The following is a 21,241-nucleotide window of genomic DNA, read 5'->3' on the forward strand; positions in this document are numbered from 1 at the left end:
TGCAAAGTACTCTTGACAAAAGCGTACAACAATAATGGTCATTTTATTCGAAGTAATTTTCTAACGTTTCTTTTCATAAATGTGAAAAAAATATGAACAGTAAGAAGACGAGACAAACACAATGTTACTTTTCGCACCGATGTCCAATTTTGTTAGAGCTCATGGAGAGTAACTGTGGTTTACATGATATGGTTGCTACGAAAATATTGCAAACATGTTAACAGATTTTAGAGGTAATTGTATAAAACCAGTCTAAAGCCGTTGAAAGGGTGACAACTCTAAGCAGTGTTTGACAATTCAGTCTAAAAGTGTTTATTTCAATGTTTTTGAATTTGAATTCAGATTTTTATAATCCATAAAGTAGTATCAGATCTATGTGAAATTCGTGAAAAGTACTATCAACCTGTGGTATGTTAAGTATCTTGTAAATTGCAGAACAGGAGCTTAAGGTTTCTGTCTTTATGTTTTTCTCGTATACAATAGTAGCTTCCACGATACCGCGGGTTCTATGGTATCGCAGTATTCGAAGGTTTCGGTATTTTTCTGCATAGTGTGATGATCATATATACACTGGATAACTATAAGTTAGGGCACAGGAGTCTGATGTTTTATCAATAAAGTACGTCGAAATCTCCGACAACATGAAATTTCCTTATGGGTTATATAAATGAATGTTCATTTATATAACCTCTCAGGTGATTTCATGTCGGGGATTTCGCCGTACTTTATTGATAAAACGTCAGACTCTTGTGGTTAGGGTTACATAAGTTACTAGTTATGCTCCATCAGTCGATTTCGGGAAAATTCTGGAGTACCAGTACCAGTACTCAGTACGAGTACCAGTACTAAAAAAAAAATTGTTTGACACAGGCCCAGGGCTGGTGACTTAAAACAATTCTCAAGCCCTGACTGAAATTCCTCAAGCCCGGACTCCACTTTCGATATGGGCAGTTTAGTAAGGGGTTTGAAGGTATTGCATGTGTTATCAGTGTTCATTTGCTACCCATACTAAAAACTGGATGGTCCTGGTGTTCAAACTTATTTACTGGATTCTCTGAATGAATCCTGGTCAGAACTTAGTTTATGAACTCAGTGTATGTCAATATGTTGTTTGCAGTATGTGCAAAGAATGAATTACCTCTACCCACCTTATTTTTTTTTGGCTAATGTGCTTCACAAGGTAAAACTGTTGCCCAGTTCTGAATTTTTTTCTCTTCAGCTTTGCTGAAACTATTGATAGCTAATTTCATCCAAAATTGGCTTCAGAAATGAATCACACTTCAACACTATTTTTACAATTCAAATGATCATGCTTTGCATTTTATAGAAGCAGTAAAATCTTACTTCAAAGAAACGTTGCTGCTGTTCAGAAACTTGTTAAAAACCAGCAATGATATGCAATAACTTTTATTCTCCTACACTCATCTAGCATCTCTTTGATTTACCTATCTGGGGGTGTTCCACGTCCTGATTGCACCTATACAAATTAGTACCATGGGCTCACCCAATGCAGTCTTCAAATACATCTCACTAGCTATTGTCAGCCAGTAAAGTACTGTGTGAAATGGTGGTTTATATCTGACCTGTGTGTGTGATTTGGATATTTAATGTAGCTTTAAAAAAAAATTAGTCATATCGCTACGATGTCTGCAGTGTGACAGTTTTTTATAGTGATGTCTAGCACTGGGGCATATCACAGACATGTGGCATGATGTCCCACCCAGTCACATTATCCTAACACCCGGCTGACCAGTCCTAACACCTACCTCTTAATGCTGAGCACCAAGCGAGGCAGCTGTTAGTACCATCTTTGTAAATCTTTGGTATGATTCGGCCATGGATCGAACCCACGACCTCCCACATCCGAGGAGGACGCTCTAACTACTAGGTTACTGGAGTGGTTTGTATTGCAGTAAATTTCTGACCGCATTGTCTTTTAATTACTTCTATTTAAACTGCCCAAAGGATAGTTTTACATCAATCATGTCAGTTTACCATTTATATTTTCCACATGTAATGGGCATATTCTGAAAGTGGAGTGTTTTTTGGTCTATTTTCAAAGTATACTGAAAACTTTGTTTTCTCGAAACATGACCTGTGTCAGGGGTTTTGGGAGTACAAAATCATGTTTTAGCATGAAATGCCATATTACAATTTGATTAAAATCAGATTTCCATTTCATGTAGGACAGTAGTGATCTGATTTTAATCAGATTGCACCATGTTATGGCAGTATATCAACATTTTGAAAATACATTTCTCTATTTCATCAGCACAATCAAAGTTTTCTATGACAAATGTGATTGTTTTTTTTTTTAACAAGCCCAACAGGCACTTAGAATACAGGATCTGAAATTACTGTAGCCCCAGGCATGGCGCTATCTGATCTTTGAGCACTGGAGTACACTGTTTTAAAAAGGCAACCATAAATACCACTGTTTCCAGATATGGCTTTCCCATGTTTTCAAATAAAATCTATATATTCTTAAAATGGATATCACTGTAACAAATCGGTTAACCAGTTTATCATATAAATAATGTCCATGATGTTATACAAGAGTCAGATCACATGATTACCATATTTGGCAAGAACCAAGAGACCAAATTTATGAAAGCATATAAGAGTCTGAATGTTAAGTATGTTAATGTTGTTTTTAACTGCTGGCTTCTACAAATGACAGATGTTGACTTTGAAACTTTGTTGCACATGGTTTATTATTTTTTTGTTGGAAAAGCTGGAGTTGTTTAAACAGTCTGTTTTTGACATGTAATTTCATGCTCATGTTGGTGGGCCCTATTGTCACCGACTACCCTGGTGTTACTTCCCCATCCTAGGTGGTAACAGATCATTGCTTTAATTCTCTCAGGTAAGTTTCCATTGTTGGAGGGCACAGGTGGCAGAATGGGAGTCATGAAAGTAGCATCCATTTTTCAAGCTGATTTACACTTTGCTCAGTTTATACATTCAAGTTCCCAACATTAGGACAAGTATATGCCATCATGATTAGGATGCTAATGATATTAGAACAAGTATATGCCATCATTTTGATATTTTTTTGTATTATCATGATATCAGAGTAACTCCGCTACATGACCTAGAATCTACATGACATCTGTTTATCGATCATTTTCTGCAATCATCTTTTTTAAACTGGAAATTAAATGCAGTTTAATATACTGATGTGCCAGTAGTCTTGATTGTACTAGTGTGCCAACAGTCTTGGATGTGTCACAGTGATATAATCCCAATTGTCCTTGAATGAATTCACAATAATCCAAAAATAGTGATTGAGTTACAAAGTTTTGAGCACTTTGTAATTCCATTGAATAATTTAAATACATAAATCTCAGACATTAACTGAATTGCAACTAAAATTGATTTATAAAGATTGATATTAAAATAGGAATGAGTAAATCTGATTACTTCTCTTGTATTTATGAAGAAAAAAAATAAGTCAAATTATGATATCAGAATGAGGGTCAAAGGTCCATTTTCTGATCTAAGTTGTCAACAAAATCAAGAATTTCTAAGTGAAAAACTAATGTCCAAAATTCAGATTCAAGTAAACATATTTATCTCCAGTAATAATGATCTTGAAACATAATATAAAATCATAGAGAAATATCAGCTATGTAAATATGTTGTTTACAAAATCATGTAATATAGATATATAAATGGAGAAAAATCAACACACAGTGCCAGTTAAACATATGTACCACTCCTCAGTGCAATTTGTAGACTGGTTACAGTGCTCCCACCTTACAGTGCTGCTTATAGGAGTTATAAAAGTAAGTTGTGTTATAAGGGAGGGTGTCTTATAATGAGGAATGTTCCAACAATGTGTTATCATAGTGACTAAGAATACAAAATAAGTTTTTGGAGTCATGTTATCAGGGGTTCTCATTAGCCAAAAACAAACATTTAGGGAATAATTTAAATACAATGTAGCAACTATAGAACAAAACTTTTTATATGATTTAGGGAAATAATTCAAATAAAGTTTAGCAACTAAAATATAATTCAAAGAATTAAATGGGATCCATGATCATACCTATATTATATTAAGGAAAGCAGTATACTGAGGTCCTTTATAGTGAGGGAATAGTGTAATTTAAAACCTAATTATTGGAGTATTGATGATTGTACTTGCAAACAAAGTATTTAACATAGTCTGCATGTTGGTGGCAGGTTGAGCATTTTGAGTTGATTAACACAACAGCCATGCTCACTTACAAGTTGAGTCCAACTGCAAACAGCATAGATCCTGTTGCGCATTTGCATAATGCACTGGCAGGTAAGGGCATATTTCATTTGTTCTTCTGATTACTCATATCAAACTGCATCAACCGTGATCTACTGACACATTATGTGATGGCAGATCTGGGTCTGTGCAGTTTGACTTTTTACTAGATAGTGCCTATAGCACTTTGAATTCTTAATGCTCTGCAGTACTGGTTTTATTTGACCTTTTGTTACAGATATATTTGTCTTATGATGTCTCAACTTTTCTATGTATAGATGGCCACCAAATTCACTGCCAGTCAGGATCTTGATGTGTTCAAGGAAGAAAAGGAGGGAAAACTTAGAGAAGTTGGACATCAGGCAGTTTGGTCCCTGTCTTCATGCAAACCAGGTACAGAACTTTGTCATTACAAGTTCCTTTATTATAACATGGTTTCTGTTATGTCTAACCATGGATCCCCATTTCATTAAGTCAAAGTGGCAGTAAAATTGCATGTATCATGTACATAACTATAAGGCAGTCTCTGTGTAAGGCAATATACTCTGTAACTTCCATGGATAGCATTATAATGAGGGAGTACTGTATCATGTACTTCATTATAAGGCAGTCTCACTATAAAGTATTGTACTCAATCATTTACATGGGCAGTCTCACTATAAAGTATTGTACTCACTGGTTCACATGGGCAGCATTATAACATGGGAGTACTGTATCATGTACTTCATTATACTTCATTATAAAGCAGTCTCACTTTAAAATAGTATACTCAGTTATTCACATGGGCAGCATTATAACATGGGAGTACTGTATCACGTACTTCATTATAAGTCATTCTCACTTTAAAGTAATGTACTCAATTATTCACATGGGCAGCATTATAATGAGGGAGTACCACATCATGTACAGTACTTTATTATAAGGCGTTCTCATTATAAGGATAATTTATGTAATCAGTGGCTCCCATGGAGAGCATTATAACAAGTACTGTAATTCTTGTTTCTGTGTGCACTTTGGCAAAAGTATTTACAGAACGATGTGAAGCAACAGTCACAATGTACTATTTATGCCCTGCCATGAGTGTTGAAGGGTATTATGTATAGTGTTGCCTGTCTGTCCTGTCACACCTTTGTTTAGTTTTGGATGTAGGTCAGCAAGGGTCTCTGATGAGGATTCATGTTCTGTGGTCACATTTCTAGATGTCTGCAAAATGCCATTCTACTATACAGTACCTTTAAGTATCAGTTTGGCATTGTCTGTGTGCCTTTTCAAGAATGTGAAGATTTGATATCAGTCTGTATTGAATTAGCTATTTGATGATTTCCTTATGTTGAATGGCACCATATACATTCGCTTGACCTTTTTATATTGAAAATTCAATTCATCCTGAATAGGGGTAATCTTATAAGTATGACATGCAAAAACAATTTCATAAATCTATGGGTAATGTTGGAAACTTGATGTTTGCAGTACATAATAATAGTCAGTTCATTTCTTTGCACGTTTTCAGGCCACAATTCCAGTTCACAAATGCATATATGGTATGCACTGTTTATCCATTTCATGATGGTATTATATACATAATAATTGTATCTTGTTATTTTGATTTTGATAACTTGAAAATATTAATGGTAAATTAAATACTACTCACTGCAAAGTGAAGTTTCTGTCAGTGTTGTTTATGGGTGTTTACTAGCAAATATATTGCTTCCATTTTCATGCAGGTCCAAAAACCTGTATTTGTATTAATATTTGTGTTTTGCTGTATAAACACCGTGTTTGTTGCAGTAGAATTTTTTATTTAATTTCTCTAATCCTTTTTTTCCATAAGTTAGATTTAATTCCAAAGTAATATTGCCCATGTCTTCTGCCAGTTCAGATGGCCCAATAAGCCCTTGGCTTGTAAAGGCAGCCCTTACTTTGTTTTGAAGTTGACAATCCTTTTGATCGCAACATGAATTTTATACTTGTTCAATGCCAAGTAGAGTTCTAAAAATTCCTGTGTTGGTTTGACCTTACTCGCTTGGCTTGTAAAGACAGTTTTTATCAGACAATGAAGATATATTCTTAGACATTATAACCGATAAGATTAGTTATGTCTGTAGGATATTGTGAATAAAAGAAATGTGTACTTAACTCATTAACCCCTGGCACCTTGTTTACAAGTCAGGAGGTAGTAGCCTACTTCCGAGCTCTGTAGCATCAAGAGCATTTAAGATACACTAAAGTGGGTGGTATTATAGAAAGGTAGACAGATGTTGCTCTACAATGATACCGAATAATTTGGACTTTGATTTTGTGTATGGATTTTAGACTTTTTGGCCTCTGATCAAAGGTAGATGGGTTTGAACTGCAAACAGACAGTTGAACCTTTGCAAAAGTAGGATAAGATGGCCATTTGGAATAAAATGTGGTCTGGATACAAAAATGTATATATAAAAAATCCAACTTTTACCCTTCTGCTCATGCGTGAGCCAAATAGCCAATGAGAAACATTTCTAACACAGCTAGGTATTATGTTAACCTGAAATCTCTTGGAAGTTGATGTTTTAGGATGTATTCAGAAATAGTCCCCAAAATTTGTGACCTACTTGCATTTCAGGTGAAAATGACAAAAACTTCCAGGGGTTAATAAGTTAACATTCATTATTTATTTGTAAGATTTGTGGAATTAACGTATTATGGGATATTGTGACTTGGATCACTCTGAACTACAATATCTAGACTGGTATGTGACCTATAGCTAAATTCATGGATTTAAAATGTCAAGCATTATGAATTTTAATTGATTTTACTATACAAAGATGGACAAATTGTACTGTATATACTCACATATAAGATGAATAATTCAGGAAAAAATAAAAGCCTGGAAAAGGTCTAAAATTGAAATTTTTTAAAAGTTTTCTTGTTGACTACTGGTGTATATTGTTAATGCAGAGAAGATGAGATCATATACTTAACCTGAACCCCAAGGACTTCTGTGCTCAGGGTTCCTGCCACAAATTTAAAAAAAGATTCCCAACCTTTTCCAGACATAAAACTACCTTTTCTAGCCTAACAGTAACTCCCAAAGTTAATAATAAGATTTTTCAGTATGACTGGACATGGATTGGCTTATGTGCAGTCATGCACTTGTGAAACTTTTACCTATTCTGTTTGAGGAGACAGCTTAATAAAATGCTTATATTCGAATGGGCTTTTATGCGAGTGTAAACAGTACGTTTTCAGTTTATTTGTAACTTATTTCATTCAATAATATAATTGTAGTTTACACTGTTTTGTGTTTATTTTTTCCCATCTTGAAAAACAAAAAAAAACTTATAGGAGGGTCAAAGAGAAATTGGCTTTTTTGTAGCAATAAAATGGGGTGGTGGGTCAACTTAGTCAAGTCAACTTACAAGCAAGTATATATAATAGATTTTTGCATATAGTAGAACCATGTTAATATGTTCACTAGCAGGACTCAGTACAAGTGGTCTTGTTTAAGGGTGTGTGTGGGCTTAGTATCAGGTTTCTGCATGTCCAGTTGCATTTAAGAAAAGAGCTTTTGGCATGTTAGAAGACACTATTCATAACAGAGATATAAACCATAGCTTGCTGCTAAATAGTGATTGCTTCATACACGTATGACATTTTGGTCAGCTAAGTAGCAGTGAGGGTCACATTTTTTACAGGGTAAAATTCAAGGGCAATCAGTCTCAAATTGCTTGTTGCCATCCAGGGTTATGATGCATAGGAATATCTTAAGAGTTTTGATTGGTAAAAGAAAAATTGGTTTCATTACAAGGTTACTGGTATTGTTGGGCAATGTTTTACTGTATATAAAAAATAATACATGTGTTTATAGGTTTTGGTGTGGAACAACTGAGGGATGAATCATACGACACATACTGGCAGTCAGATGGCCCCCAGCCACATCTAATTAATATTCAATTTCGCAGGAAGACCACCATCAAAGATGTCTGTCTCTACACAGATTACAAGGCGGATGAGAGCTACACACCCAATAGGTGGGAGCTGACACAAGTAAAAGTATTGTTGGATTGAATAAGATTTGAATATTGTACCTGCATTAAAAATATTGAATGTCATGCACCATGTTTATCTGGGACTTTGTTTGCAGTCCTCTGAAACATGTCCAAAGTAATGATGTATAGTACATGGATTCTGAATTTTCATTGGGTTATTTGAAAGAGGTGTTATTATTATTTCAAATTAATCTCAACAACATAAAGTACTTTTATGTTTCCTTTTTAAAAACAGACTTTCCTTTTACCACAGTTTGTGGCAAAAGGTGGATTTTGAAATGGAGGAAGAATGTGAGAGCTAGATGGTGAAGTCTAAAAAATTATTGGTTTATTCCGTTGTTGTGGACTCATGGTTGCTTAGTATGCTGGACTCGTGACTGAAATGGTGCAGGTTTGAAATCATTCTGTCAGATCAGCCTGACTTGGCTACCATGGTGTGTCCGTGTGCAAGGGATTTTACTCTGATTGCCTAGGCACTAAATAACCTATTGGTGTTGCTGTGTTGTAAAACACAAAACCAAACCAATAACATTATTGTTCAACTTTTTCAGCATGCTTTTTACATTCATGACATAGGTTCACTCCATTATGAGAAATCATATTTCCATCATTTTCTTCAACTCGGCTCAGGGGTGCAGAAATGTTTCAAAATCAAGTTGTCCATGGACAAACAACATAAAAAGTTTACTTTCCCATATAAAGGACTCACTTGTCTGTGTTTTCAAAGTTAAAGAATAGTGGAAGACAGGACTTTTAAAATGTTTACTTGTATAAAGTTGTACATTGAAATGCATACAGAATGTATCTGTGACATGTAAAATATATTGGCTATTTAAACTTATCTTCCTTCTGCTATAAAAGGTGTATTTAGAATACAAATGTGAGAAAATGATAAAGTTTACACAAACCCTTAAGTAATTTGTTTGTTTTTTTCTTGAATCAGTGTTTTGGCAATTAAAATAATTAGAAAATTAACTCTGAAGAAAGTTAAATGTTACAAACACATCAGTCCATACTGATTATTGAAGAGAACAATGATCTGAAGCTATGGCCTGCTTCACTTCTAATCGGCATTGCTGTCCCCAGTTTTATCAAAGACGTCCTGTAAAAAGTTTACATCAGCTGTCTCAGGGGCCATGAGTGGCCGAGTAGTCTAAAGCTTTCCCCGTTACGGATCACTGCCATCTCACATCTGTCTGCGTGGGTTCCAGTCTCGGATTCAGCCAATGTGTGTATATGAGAAAGCTTGTCAGTAGCTTCTCTTGGGTGAGTGGTTCTTTCCTGGGTTTTCCCGGGTTCTTCTTCCACCATTAATACTGGCCGCCATGTATAGCCTATCGTGTACTGAAAAATAGTGTTAAACCCTACAACAACAACAAAATCAACTCTCTCAGGCTCATACTAGCTTGTACACAGTTGTGCTTCAGGCTGAGAACTCAGCTGTTTGGCTTTATGCTTGAGATGCCTTGTTCCAGAACCATTGTTTAACTATCATGTATTGTGCTTTTCACTGGTTTTATCTGCAGTTGAGGGGTATCTCTTACATATAGTCTAGTAAAAGTCATATAGGTCATGTAAGTGTTGAATACCGGCTATTTCAGTAATGGGTGCCCTGTTTTAGAATTTCATTACTCATCCCTTTAAATGGCAGTTGTCCACTTTATTTGGATCATCATACACTAAATACATCCACATTCTTTTGGAAGGTCATTATTTATTCTCCCTGCAAAGTAATTACAGCAAAATCAATGTTAAAATATGTGGACATTTTAGGATGAGATCAACCTAAAGGTGTGATCCAGTACAATCTGGATGGAATGTTGCACACTGTGATGTCACAGTGAAAGCTTTTCATTTTGAAAACAAATTTGTACTACCCTATATTGTGATGATTAGATCCACCATGCTGTTTCTTGATAGAGTCTAGTGCCTGGCCATCATTGTAAAAGTCCATAGTCATAGATAATTTTCATCTGGAAGTTTCTTCGTAACAGTTAAGGTGCATAGTTTTCAATAATCAGGACTGAAAAGACTTTGGTTATACTATACTAGTATTAAATTTTAAAAGAACAATTTATATTTAAGATGAGTAAATGTGCCTACATGACTACATTGGCATAACTATACAAGATGCATCTGTTCCATTTTCACTGGGCTCCAGCCAAGTAAACTCCTGCCAAGAATCTTTTAACTCCCATTATTCTTTTTTTAATTGTATTGCCCATCATAGTCAAGATCAGTTTTAGTACTTTTAGTTGAGTTTTCATTCAACCTTTCAACATTTGGCCCTTGCTTTACTAGAAAATGATCCATCCAGATGCATTCCCAAGAAAATTCATTGTAGTTGTGCAAAATGGTTTCAAGAAGTCTAACAATTGGTTCAAACCATTGGTCTACTTCCATTGGTTGTATCCATAGAAGCTGCAGCTGGTTTCAGTCCTAATCAATAAATTACGTAAATATATAATGTACCCATATATTACTCACTGGTAAGTATGAATGGCGCTTGTGTAAAAATTGCTCAGACAAAATGGAAACTACAGTTACTAAAGTTACAGGACACACATAACTTGCTTGTCCATAAGAATGAATTTCTGACTCTGACAATACAGACAGTGGATTTCTGCAATGGATTGTTGCATGATACTGTTACAGGTGATAATATAAGTTTTAAAAAAAAATAATTTGAAAGATGTTAGGGTGCATATTTCTTGTTTTTTTTCTTCTTCAGAATCTCTATACGTGCAGGGACACAGTTCAATGATCTAGTCGAGATAGAGCAGGTGGAGTTGTGTGAGCCAGTAGGCTGGGTCTGTGTTAACTTGAAGGATGTTAATGAAAAACCCATCAGGACATTCATGATTCAGATAGCAGTTTTATCCAATCATCAGAATGGCAGAGACACTCACATCAGAAGGATAAAAATCCGGTCTCCCATCAAGGACTTCTCTGCTTCAAAGTTCCCAAAGTTCACCAGCCCAGAATTCATTCAGTATTCACAAATTAGATAAGATATGCATATACCTGCCTTAATGCTATCCATTTTTTTGTTGTCTCTAAGTCTGCAGCTTAATGGTCCATTACTTCAATAGTGAATAGAATAGCTTCTTCATCTGTGTTAAGAAAACTAGTTTACTTTGTCCATAATGAAAACTGTTCTAATGGAAGTATAAAATAAAATATACTATCTTGGAAGAAGCAATAACTTTGAATAAGTTATACATTTTGTCATTTATAGTGTGGTATAAGTCTGGGGATGACAATTCTGATATTGACTTCTAGGCAAGCATGGAGTTTTATGGGAAAAGAAAGGACTTGGAATTTCAAATTGTTCTCTTTTTTTATATAGAACAATAAGGTATATGTATATTGTGCATAATTTGTCATTCATTCACAATTATTTAAAACTTATTAAAAAAATCAGCTTGACAAATTTTCACTTAATTTTAGAGGTGCATCCAGGCATCAGATTTGTTCCATTGTTACTAATCTGATATCAAATATGGCTAACATTACTAACAAGAGTGCTGTCATATTCTTCTTTCGTACCCCATATGCAAGATATTCATAAAGCTTGGTTGAGGTGTGTCATGAAGAACCAGTGTTACTTTTTGGAAACAATTTTTATTTTGTTAGTAACAGTGACCTTGACCTTTGACCTTCTGACAGATCAAAAATGAGTTGGGTTCTTCCTTATGCCAGTTGCAAGCCATCCACATAGTTGGTAACTGTAGATGATGGAGAATTCAAGTTACTGTACAGAAACCCTTTTTATTCTTTCAGTCACAGTGATACATATGACCGTTTGATCCAGAAATTGATAGGGTTCTTCCTTACACCAAGAGCAGGCTGTCCACAAAGTTTGGTAATGCATAATCAAAATTTATTAAGAGTTTGATAATGACCAAGACCCATACATATTAATGAGGCAATCATAACACCAGATTGGTTGACAATATTCACTCTCTATAAGTCTTTCTTATTCGAATTTGATCAGATTTGGAAGATATGCTTGTATCATTAAGATATCAGAAATGTTCAATATTGAGCGAAATCCATGCATGTTAATTATGTGATCTTGCATCTGACTGAGCTTATTACCACTCTGAAGACCATATTTCTGATATGACTTCAATTGGAATATATGTTTATATAACTAAAATCTCAGAAAAACCTTTTATGCTAATGAGGTGATCTGGCATGTGATTATTATATTTGATTTTGATTTTGATCAAACTTGGAATATATGCTTATATCATCAGGATCTTGAACCTTTTCAGTAATGAGTGAAATATTCATATTGATGAGGTGATCTTTCATTTGATTAGCTGAACTTGTTACCATTCTGAAAACCAAATTTGTCATCTAATCAAACCTAGAATATATGCTTATATCATCAGGATCTTGTTATTTTCAGTAATGGGAAATATTGATATATATTAATGAGGTGATCTTGCATCTGACTGACTCGGCTACTTGCTGCTCATGAAGCCATATTTTTCATCTGTTTGGTTTACTATTGTCCAGATCTTGGATAACTTTAATTATGAGAAAGAGATTTTGTATATTAATGCTGCTGTCATCTTTAAAAAGAATTTTTAAAGATAAAATAGGTAAATTCTACGTGATGCAAAGTTTGAGAGACAGTTTACATAGTATGTGTTATTACAATACAGTGGGGTCCAAAAAATTTGATCTCATACATAGTGGGGTCGTGTTAATACAGGGTTTTACAGTATTTTACATTTTTTTTAGAGAACAACTCGTTGGCACATATAGGTGTATTCACATCTAATGTATATGATGAATAGGATATCAACATCATTGTGGCATGCAGTTCATCCATAATGCATGTAATTCCATTGCAAAAATTGCACACAGATTTACAGTATTCAATAATTTTGTCCCAGATCATTGTGTCTGAATTCAGCTTCTAATATATAGCATGAAGAGAGTATTAACACCATTTACTTGCCGTCTGATATCATACCATTGGGGCTTGCAATTAATCCATAATACATGTAATTCCATTGCAAAAACTGCATACATATTTAAACTATTCAATAATTTTGTCTCGGATCATTATGTGTCTGAATTCAATGGGAAAAATTAACAGCAAAATTAGGTTAACACGAAGCATGTGTACAGTTCATTACATTCCAGGGTCAATGAAAAGTATCTGTAAACATTTCATACTGCTAAATTGTTCTCATATGCATTTCTGTGTTCATTTATCCATTGTAAATTTCCAATAATTAACACTTGTGCGCCTACTCGTTTGAACGACTACAGCAAGAATAATTAAGAATCAGCACATACTTCAGATATTGTGAATATGGAAAGAAATGTGTGAAAACTACTATACTAATCATTGCAGAAAACGACTTGCGTTTGTGAACTTGCTTTTCCATAACAGTAAAATATTTTTATAAAAAATAGGAAATTAATAATGAGTTCATAAGCAAACACCATACACATGTAAAACCTGAGAACTAAGTGCAGTAGGTCTGCAATGGTCATAAGTCACTTTCATACAAAATTTTAAGCTGAATGCATGTACAATTTAATATTCTTTCAATTTCCAGCTAATATAGCGGACATTATTTATTGGTCAACTGATTGCATCTAATAACACCACCAAGCTCCGCAAACATGTTGGCGGCTTTCATTTTTCGATGTTTATTAAATTGTGAGAATCTTTTATCAACCACTACATTGTCTGCTGCTTGGATGTGTATACATTAAAGAAGAAACACATGTTGGCTATTGTTTGCGCAACGATTGTATACAGAATGAATTGAAGACAATCACAAAGACGAATTACTGGCTTTAATCATGGATCAGTAATAAGTAACTTTTCTGACAATGTTTATTTTGGCATAGCACTTCAAGATACCTGGTGAAATTGTTAAATTTCAGAAGCTATGTCATGATTGTATTATATTAAAATTCCTACAAGAACTCTTCTCCAAAATGATAATAAATGTTTTACACACTATTTCTCATACTTAAAAAACATTTTTTTTTCCTGGTACGAGAAAAATACATGTACATATATTAAAAATTTCAGAAACCAAGCCATAATCATATTATATTCTAATTCAAACACAATTTCTTCCCCAAAATGATAATAATTTTTTTTTACACTATTTCACATACTTTGAACAAAAATTATATTTTCCCGGTACATGTATTTAAAATTTCAGGAACCATGCCACGATCATATTATATTCGAATTCATACGCGATCTCTTCCCCAAAATGATAATACATTTTTTATACACTGCTTCACATACACTGAACAAAATTTTTTTTTTCAAGTGTGAATGAATATACGAAATTTTGGGAGCCATGCCACGACTGCATTATGTCCGAATTCACGTTATCACGGTGCACATTATGGTAGGGTTGCACTGTACTACATAAGTAACCTTAGCGAGATCGTTGAGCCATAATATTCAATGTAAGCCAGATGAGTGATATCAGGCCCACATGGGCCCTTTTTTGCAACAATAAAGTGAAATAAATAGGGAGTTGCGTTCAAATCTCTTCAAAACAAAACTGTGAATAAAGCATTTTAGCATTAGTGATGCAATTTCTCTATTGCCAGTAATCTGAAATAGTATACCACGATGCCATTAATATTTTTGAAACCAGAAGCTACCTTAGTTTCATTCTACACAGCATTGTGAATTTTATCCTATCTGTGACTGAGCACATTTGTGGGGCAGTGTCGGTAATTGTAGCCAAAAGTACATAATTTGTTTAAAATAATTATGTGAATACATAATTTGTTAGGTACTTTTAGCTACATTTAACAATGACTGAAAATCTACAGAGTTAAAGATGCAATAAAATTTATGATGCTGTGTGGAAGGAAAATGAAAAAAACGATTGAGCCTCGTCCTATATTCAGCATCAACTTGTAAATGGATGAAGGATGGAAAATTTGCAAATTCAACTTGTACTCAGCATCAACTTATGAAATTAGCCCAAACTTAATCAACATGTTCACTACTGATATTAATAATTTGATCATATTTATGTATCCTATGCAATCTTGTCACTCTTAACATCTTAGAACATATACACATACAAAATTTTAGGTATAGATAATCACTAAAACTAACAGGAATGAATAAAAATTTAAAAAAAACTATAGATATACATAACAACATCTAGGAAACTAGATAACACTGTATGGTTTCACACAAGGAAAAAACTGGATTGGTTGTACCATCAGGGATGGCAGTCTATTTCAAATAGGCCGTTATCAGTATATTATTCTGGGTAGAGAAAGGGTCTTACAAATTATATTTTAAATTAGTTTAGATTTTTCCTGTCACAAATATATAATGTTATTGAGATTACATATAGATATTCATTTAAGTTTATTGTTCTTTTCCATCTGATGAATCCTTACTTGATTTAGAAACTAAAGTTAAAATTAGAGCCACAAAATGAGTTTGCACTCAATATGACTGGAACCTTAAAAGGTACACCTCTGTGAAGTCCACATAAGCTATTAAACTACCCCCAGTATCTGCATCAGCATCCACACAGATTAAAATATACTTGCACATCAACGAATGTCAGTCATTCTTCTTGGTCCTTGACAACAGTTTGGAGTTTCATAGCACCTATCCCCAGGGGACGGTGGCAATCCTTTTACATAGATGTAGATTAGTTGTAAATATTTGGTTAAATTTTTGTTTAGCTCTATTTTTGCACAGTGTATAGATACTGTTATACCTGGAATTTTGTTGTTGTTGTAGGGTTTAATGCCATTTTTTAGCACACAATAGGCTATACATGGTGGCCAGTAATAATGGTGGAGGAAGAACCCGGGAAAACCCTGGAAAGAACCATTGACCCACAAGAACCTACTGGCAAGCTTTTTCACATACCCACATTGGCTGAATCCGAGACTCGAACCCACACAGATAGAGATAAGATGGCAGTGATCCGTAACGGAGAGCGCTTTAGACCACTTGGCCACTCGGGGCCCCATACCTGGAATTATTACAAATCTCATCGAATCATGATGAGAACTAAATCCTTGTCACAAAAGTAGGTCATTGTTTATTTTTCAAACTCTAGTCATGCTAGAATCAAATCGCATCTGTTAGGAGCATTCGCTTACCACAGTGGAAGGTTGCGGTGATCTACAATTAACATTTTGCTGTCGTAGTAATATTTATGTTTATCATAACCAGATAGGTTATAAGAACCCTGTATGCATATCAGTCATACCAAAATTGATGAAACTTGGTGTGGGGATTCATTTTAAGAAGTACTACACCTTGGTCACAAAAGTAGGTCACCATGACTCATTTTATGCATAACCAATTTGGGTTCAGTCTCAGGCACTATTCATGCCAGAATCATCAAATTGGATGACTATATTTCTCTGTTAGTACTACACCCTTAAAACAAAGGAAGGTAATTTTGACCTATATTTCATAATTTACTTACTTTTATAAAGTTTTTGCATTTGGCTCATGACCACATTCCTTTTTATATCTCCTTTATAATATTATATCCAGAATTGTGAAACTTAGAGGATGCACTTTGCTGGGTATTACACCCTCATCTTAAATGTGACACACTGTAATCCATACTTCATGCTTTACTAATTTTTCACTGTTCATATTTGAATCATTTAACTAGTTTAGTGTTCAAATCTCTCAGAGGACAACACTCATACCAAAAATGGTTAATGTGACCCACATTTCACGTTTTGCTGGCTTAGGTTATGTACATGCTGTCATGTCTGGAATCATGAAACCTGGGAATGCATCATGAGAACAATGTCCAAGAGAAATTAACTGCTACTGCAATATGAAAATAAAGATATTCTTCCCCCTCTATCAACATACTAAATGGCCCTTCCTTTTCTCAATGGTGTGTACACGTACATCTTCAGGCAGATAACCTTCCATTATTACTGCTTTACTTCAACTACCCACAAGTCCAAAAACTGTTCATGTGACTTAAAGCATAGTCTTGGTTCCCAAAGATTCAGTGCTGTTATTGATATTTCAGTAATTTCATCCTGTTAGCCAAATTGCTAAACCCTATATACATGCATTTGGTCGCATTTTTGGCAATAAAATGTTTTATCTGTATTTATGTCAACTTCTTAAAAAAAGGATAACTGGGTCAGAATGTAACAAATTAATAACTAAACTGATAAACAATGTTCATTTGCTACCTAGGAACACTTTTGCAGTATTTGTCATGTGAACTGAAAAAAATGAAATTTACCAAATAAACTGTACCTGTACCAACTGAAAATAATGCATACAAGTTTATCTCCTACTGAATATATTTAAGTGATTACACTTTTTCATCACTTTCACCCATCAATTTGGTAATATTAGACTTCTCAGATGACCAAAGCAGCAATCCTTAGTTTTAAATTGTTGGTTATAGAATGCAGCATCACATACTTCATTGAGTCGGCATAAATACATTATGCATTAAATGGAAACGCGTGTCTAGAGAAAATGTTCTGCATGGCTGTGTATGTTTGCATTGCAAGTACTAAACAGAGGTTGGACTATTAGCAGTTGTATTTTGGATAGTGTTGTGCATTTCATGGTGTGAGAACAGGTTAAGCGACTTTAAAACTGACTTGGGGAGAGGGGGAATAAATCACACCATTTGTTATTTTTATTTTAATAATGAAATAAAACCTACTAATACTTAGGCATGATTTCTTTTTCCTTTTGATTGTTTAAAAGCAGAATCTCTTTATTTCCTTAATATTACTATCATTCAACTCTTTATATTTTGTGAAGCACCTAATAGTCTCAGGATTTTCTGCTCAGAAATTTGTCTTTTATCTCTTGCAATACATGTGAATGCATTTTATTTGGCAAGTCTTTGAATATTACAGAGCTATGTCATGGACAATCCATGATGACAACTACATCAGTCTGTGACAGAAAGAGCATTAAAAGATTATGGTTCAGTGTGGGTATGTGGTTTTGCTATAATTTAAGATGCAAGTACTGTGCATGCATAACTGGATATAAATACCACCACCAAAAAAATAAAGACTGTTCATGTATACCTTATGGTCAGCCCATATCCATATGGCCAAGCTGAAGATTTATAGGTTACTACATCTGTATGGGAAAATATGAATGAGCTTTTTTCACAGATGGATACTGCATGACCAGTGGGAGTGAAGTATCCATCTGAGAAAAAGAGTTCATATTTTTCCATACAAATGCAGCAACTTTTTTATTATGTACTCATTTTCTTATTCTACTTAGACTTAAAATACACAAGATACAAAGTAATTAAATTTATGCAGCATTCCAAAATAAACATAAACTGTAAATTCATCAATACACAATACTAATGCACACAACAATGCCCAGCGAACTTTACACTTAGTCACACGCTCGACCTCACTTTAAAAAAGAATTGTCTTTTTGGACTGTTTAAGATCAAAATGTTGAGTCATATTGTGAATGAATAAACATTGCAACAACTTTTCCAGTTGGTCTGGCATGAATGGATTTTGCTTTTTTTTTGTCGACTTTACTCAATTCTGCCGATTATGGACTGGATTTAGCTTTTGTCAATTCCAAATGAAGTACATGTGATTTTTAGCAGGTAAGGATGCATCTGGACTCAGCTGCATGTGTGTCTCTATTCTGTCAGTAAATGTTTGGATTCATAATGTGGGAAAATCATGAACTCTTTCAATTGTAATTAACAAAAATATGCTTTGGAATATTACATTCATTTAATTTTGAGTGTAGTAAGGAGAATCTTATTGCAGATGAAATGTAGTCGAAATTACAGTACAATTTCAAAATGTGTAATCAAGCTTTAGAACCCATGACAAAGCTCATGAAATTCGGATCTGCAGAACTAAGAAAGTACATTTTGAGAAAGTCAAGATTCAAAAATGTAAGTATATTTTTTGCCATTCTTATTACCAGCTATAGAAGACATGTTTATGCCTGGTCACTTGCAAGGCTCTTTGTTAGGACTTCAGCTATGTTATGACCTGTACGGCATCTATCGCTAGCCTAAATCCAAAACATTGTATCAACAAAGTTAACATCAATAAATGCAAAGCAGCTGGTGTGCGACAATCCATTCTGCCAGTGGAAATAATAATTCTTCTTCATCTTGGCTTACTGGCTGAGGTCCTTACTTTTCCACCAAAACCTTCAGTTGCATTTTTCCACCATGAATTTAGTACTTTCTCATATAAAATGGTATGTCTTTGATAGATATGTGATAGCCCTTGCCCTCTGTATGCTTTTCGATGCTGTTTTTATATACCCCAAACAGTACTGGTCATAGTCTGAATAATGCCGTCTATGAAAAGTTACGAACATTTCTCCTAAATAACTGTTTAAATGATCAGATGGTATTTGCAATAATGCCTCTCACATTTGTTGTGGACATTGCAAATATTACATTTATTCAATTGCTTGTTTAAAAGTTTCATTTGTGACTCAGTAATCTCGTCCACACTGTTCACTTTATCATCTCTACTTTCAAATAGACAAAACAGCTGCTTCAGTTAATTCACAAACAATCTAATAAACTGCATGAGTGTACAGAGTTTGTTTACAAAGTAGTTCCTAATACACTATACCATTTTTAGGCACACATATTGCTCATGTGCATGCAATGTCAGTGTGTTCAGTGTCGTAGAATACTGCATGATTCTGACAATGTAAAGTTAATGGATATTAAAAAAATGAGCTTATAATATGTACACATGTAGTGCGGATATGGATGTTATAATACGCACAATTCATGGACACATGTCACAGAATCTGGAAGGAATAGCATCACAACAGTGGTCACAACTGTCTTTCAAGAAAATTTTTAATAGATTACAGTTTTGGATAGCCTATTTATTGCTCAAAAGAGTATATCAGTGTTTCCAAATTTATATTTCTTTACAACACATTGCAGCCTCTACCGATTCATTTCTAATACATGCAACAACAAAAAGATTCATGGCATAAGAATGACAGAATCATTAAGTCTGCCATTTTCATTCAAGCATGACTTGTTGTACACTGCTGGTGACATACTTTGTAAACAGATTTAAAAAAAACATAACCACCTGTAATGGATAATTACAGAATTCATTACTATCCATGTCCCAAAAGGATTTAACTGATTTTCAGATGTTAGTAACAGCAACAGGGAATCAGAACAATTTGTATAACTCTTAAAGCTCATCATTTTTTGGTCAACTGTACAAAAAAGTATTTTACAAAAAATTATTTATATTTTTGATAACAGTGGTCATATTCATGACACAACTGGCAAAATCTGTAGACATTCTGGAAGCCAACCAGTGGCATACTATGGGGGTGGGGAGCAGTCCACACTGGTGACATCCAGAAAGGGGGGGGGGGCAGGCATCAGAAGAGTTGAAATACCGGTACAAGTTTTCATTTCAAACCAAATGAAAAAGTCTACATTGCAAAAATAATATATTTTTCTGTGTGTTCACACTTTAGAATTATTTGTGGGGATACCAAAGGAAGGATCATCCCTGGGTGCCAAATATTTTAGGTATGCAACCTGAAGCCATCTATGCCAGGATGCTTCCTGTCAGTTTGGTCAAATTCTTTCAGGTGGTTGTTTTAGAAGAAATAATTCAGATTTTTATATTTTACAGTATGTTAGATGACATAGAGATTACAAGTACAGGAAGTCCTGCAGAAAAATGATCATGAAAAGTGTATGTACTTGACAAACTTATGTCTGACTATATTAAGACAAGTATTAAAGGTATTAAACATTTTCAGGTCAACATCAATTATATTTAATACAGGAAATACATACTTTTCTTCATATTAAGTCAGTCATTGTAAAAGAATCCTAATACTTCTCTAAAACATTACATGACAGGGTCACAACAACGAAGATATATTGCTGAATTGTTTGTTATTGCTGAATTGTTTGTTGTTGCTCTTAAC

General features: G+C 34.3%; 2 protein-coding genes across 7 annotated transcripts in view; one reads left to right on the forward strand and one right to left on the reverse strand.

Moving 5' to 3' along the window:
* Nucleotides 1-209, reverse strand: part of LOC149797438 (beta-alanine-activating enzyme-like) — a 69,603-nt gene extending 69,394 nt beyond the window's left edge. Inside the window, exon 1 of one of the 4 annotated variants that reach the window (XM_089962238.1) lies at nucleotides 138-209. The gene's annotated coding sequence lies outside the window, so the exon portion shown is untranslated. Of the gene's footprint in view, nucleotides 1-128 lie in introns of all 4 variants that reach the window. The other 3 variants (XM_089962239.1, XM_089962240.1, XM_089962241.1) reach the window with 3 other exon arrangements.
* Nucleotides 210-11,701, forward strand: LOC149797439 (anaphase-promoting complex subunit 10-like). 3 transcript variants are annotated; one of them, XM_089962249.1, is made up of 4 exons: nucleotides 210-233; nucleotides 4,519-4,633; nucleotides 8,088-8,250; nucleotides 11,000-11,701. In XM_089962249.1, the coding sequence occupies exons 2-4, from the start codon at nucleotides 4,519-4,521 to the stop codon at nucleotides 11,277-11,279; spliced, it is 558 nt and encodes a 185-aa protein (XP_089818375.1). In that variant the 5' UTR covers nucleotides 210-233; the 3' UTR covers nucleotides 11,280-11,701. The 3 variants fall into 3 exon arrangements, with proteins under 3 accessions (XP_089818375.1, XP_089818374.1, XP_089818373.1); XM_089962248.1 differs by lacking the exon at nucleotides 210-233 and adding an exon at nucleotides 262-449; XM_089962247.1 differs by lacking the exon at nucleotides 210-233 and adding an exon at nucleotides 262-408.
* Nucleotides 11,702-21,241: the final 9,540 nt, after the last annotated feature.

Source organism: Sinohyriopsis cumingii, chromosome 6, assembly GCF_028554795.1.
Source record: "Sinohyriopsis cumingii isolate HCF-2022 chromosome 6, ASM2855479v2, whole genome shotgun sequence".
NCBI classification, from domain to species: domain Eukaryota; kingdom Metazoa; phylum Mollusca; class Bivalvia; order Unionida; family Unionidae; genus Sinohyriopsis; species Sinohyriopsis cumingii.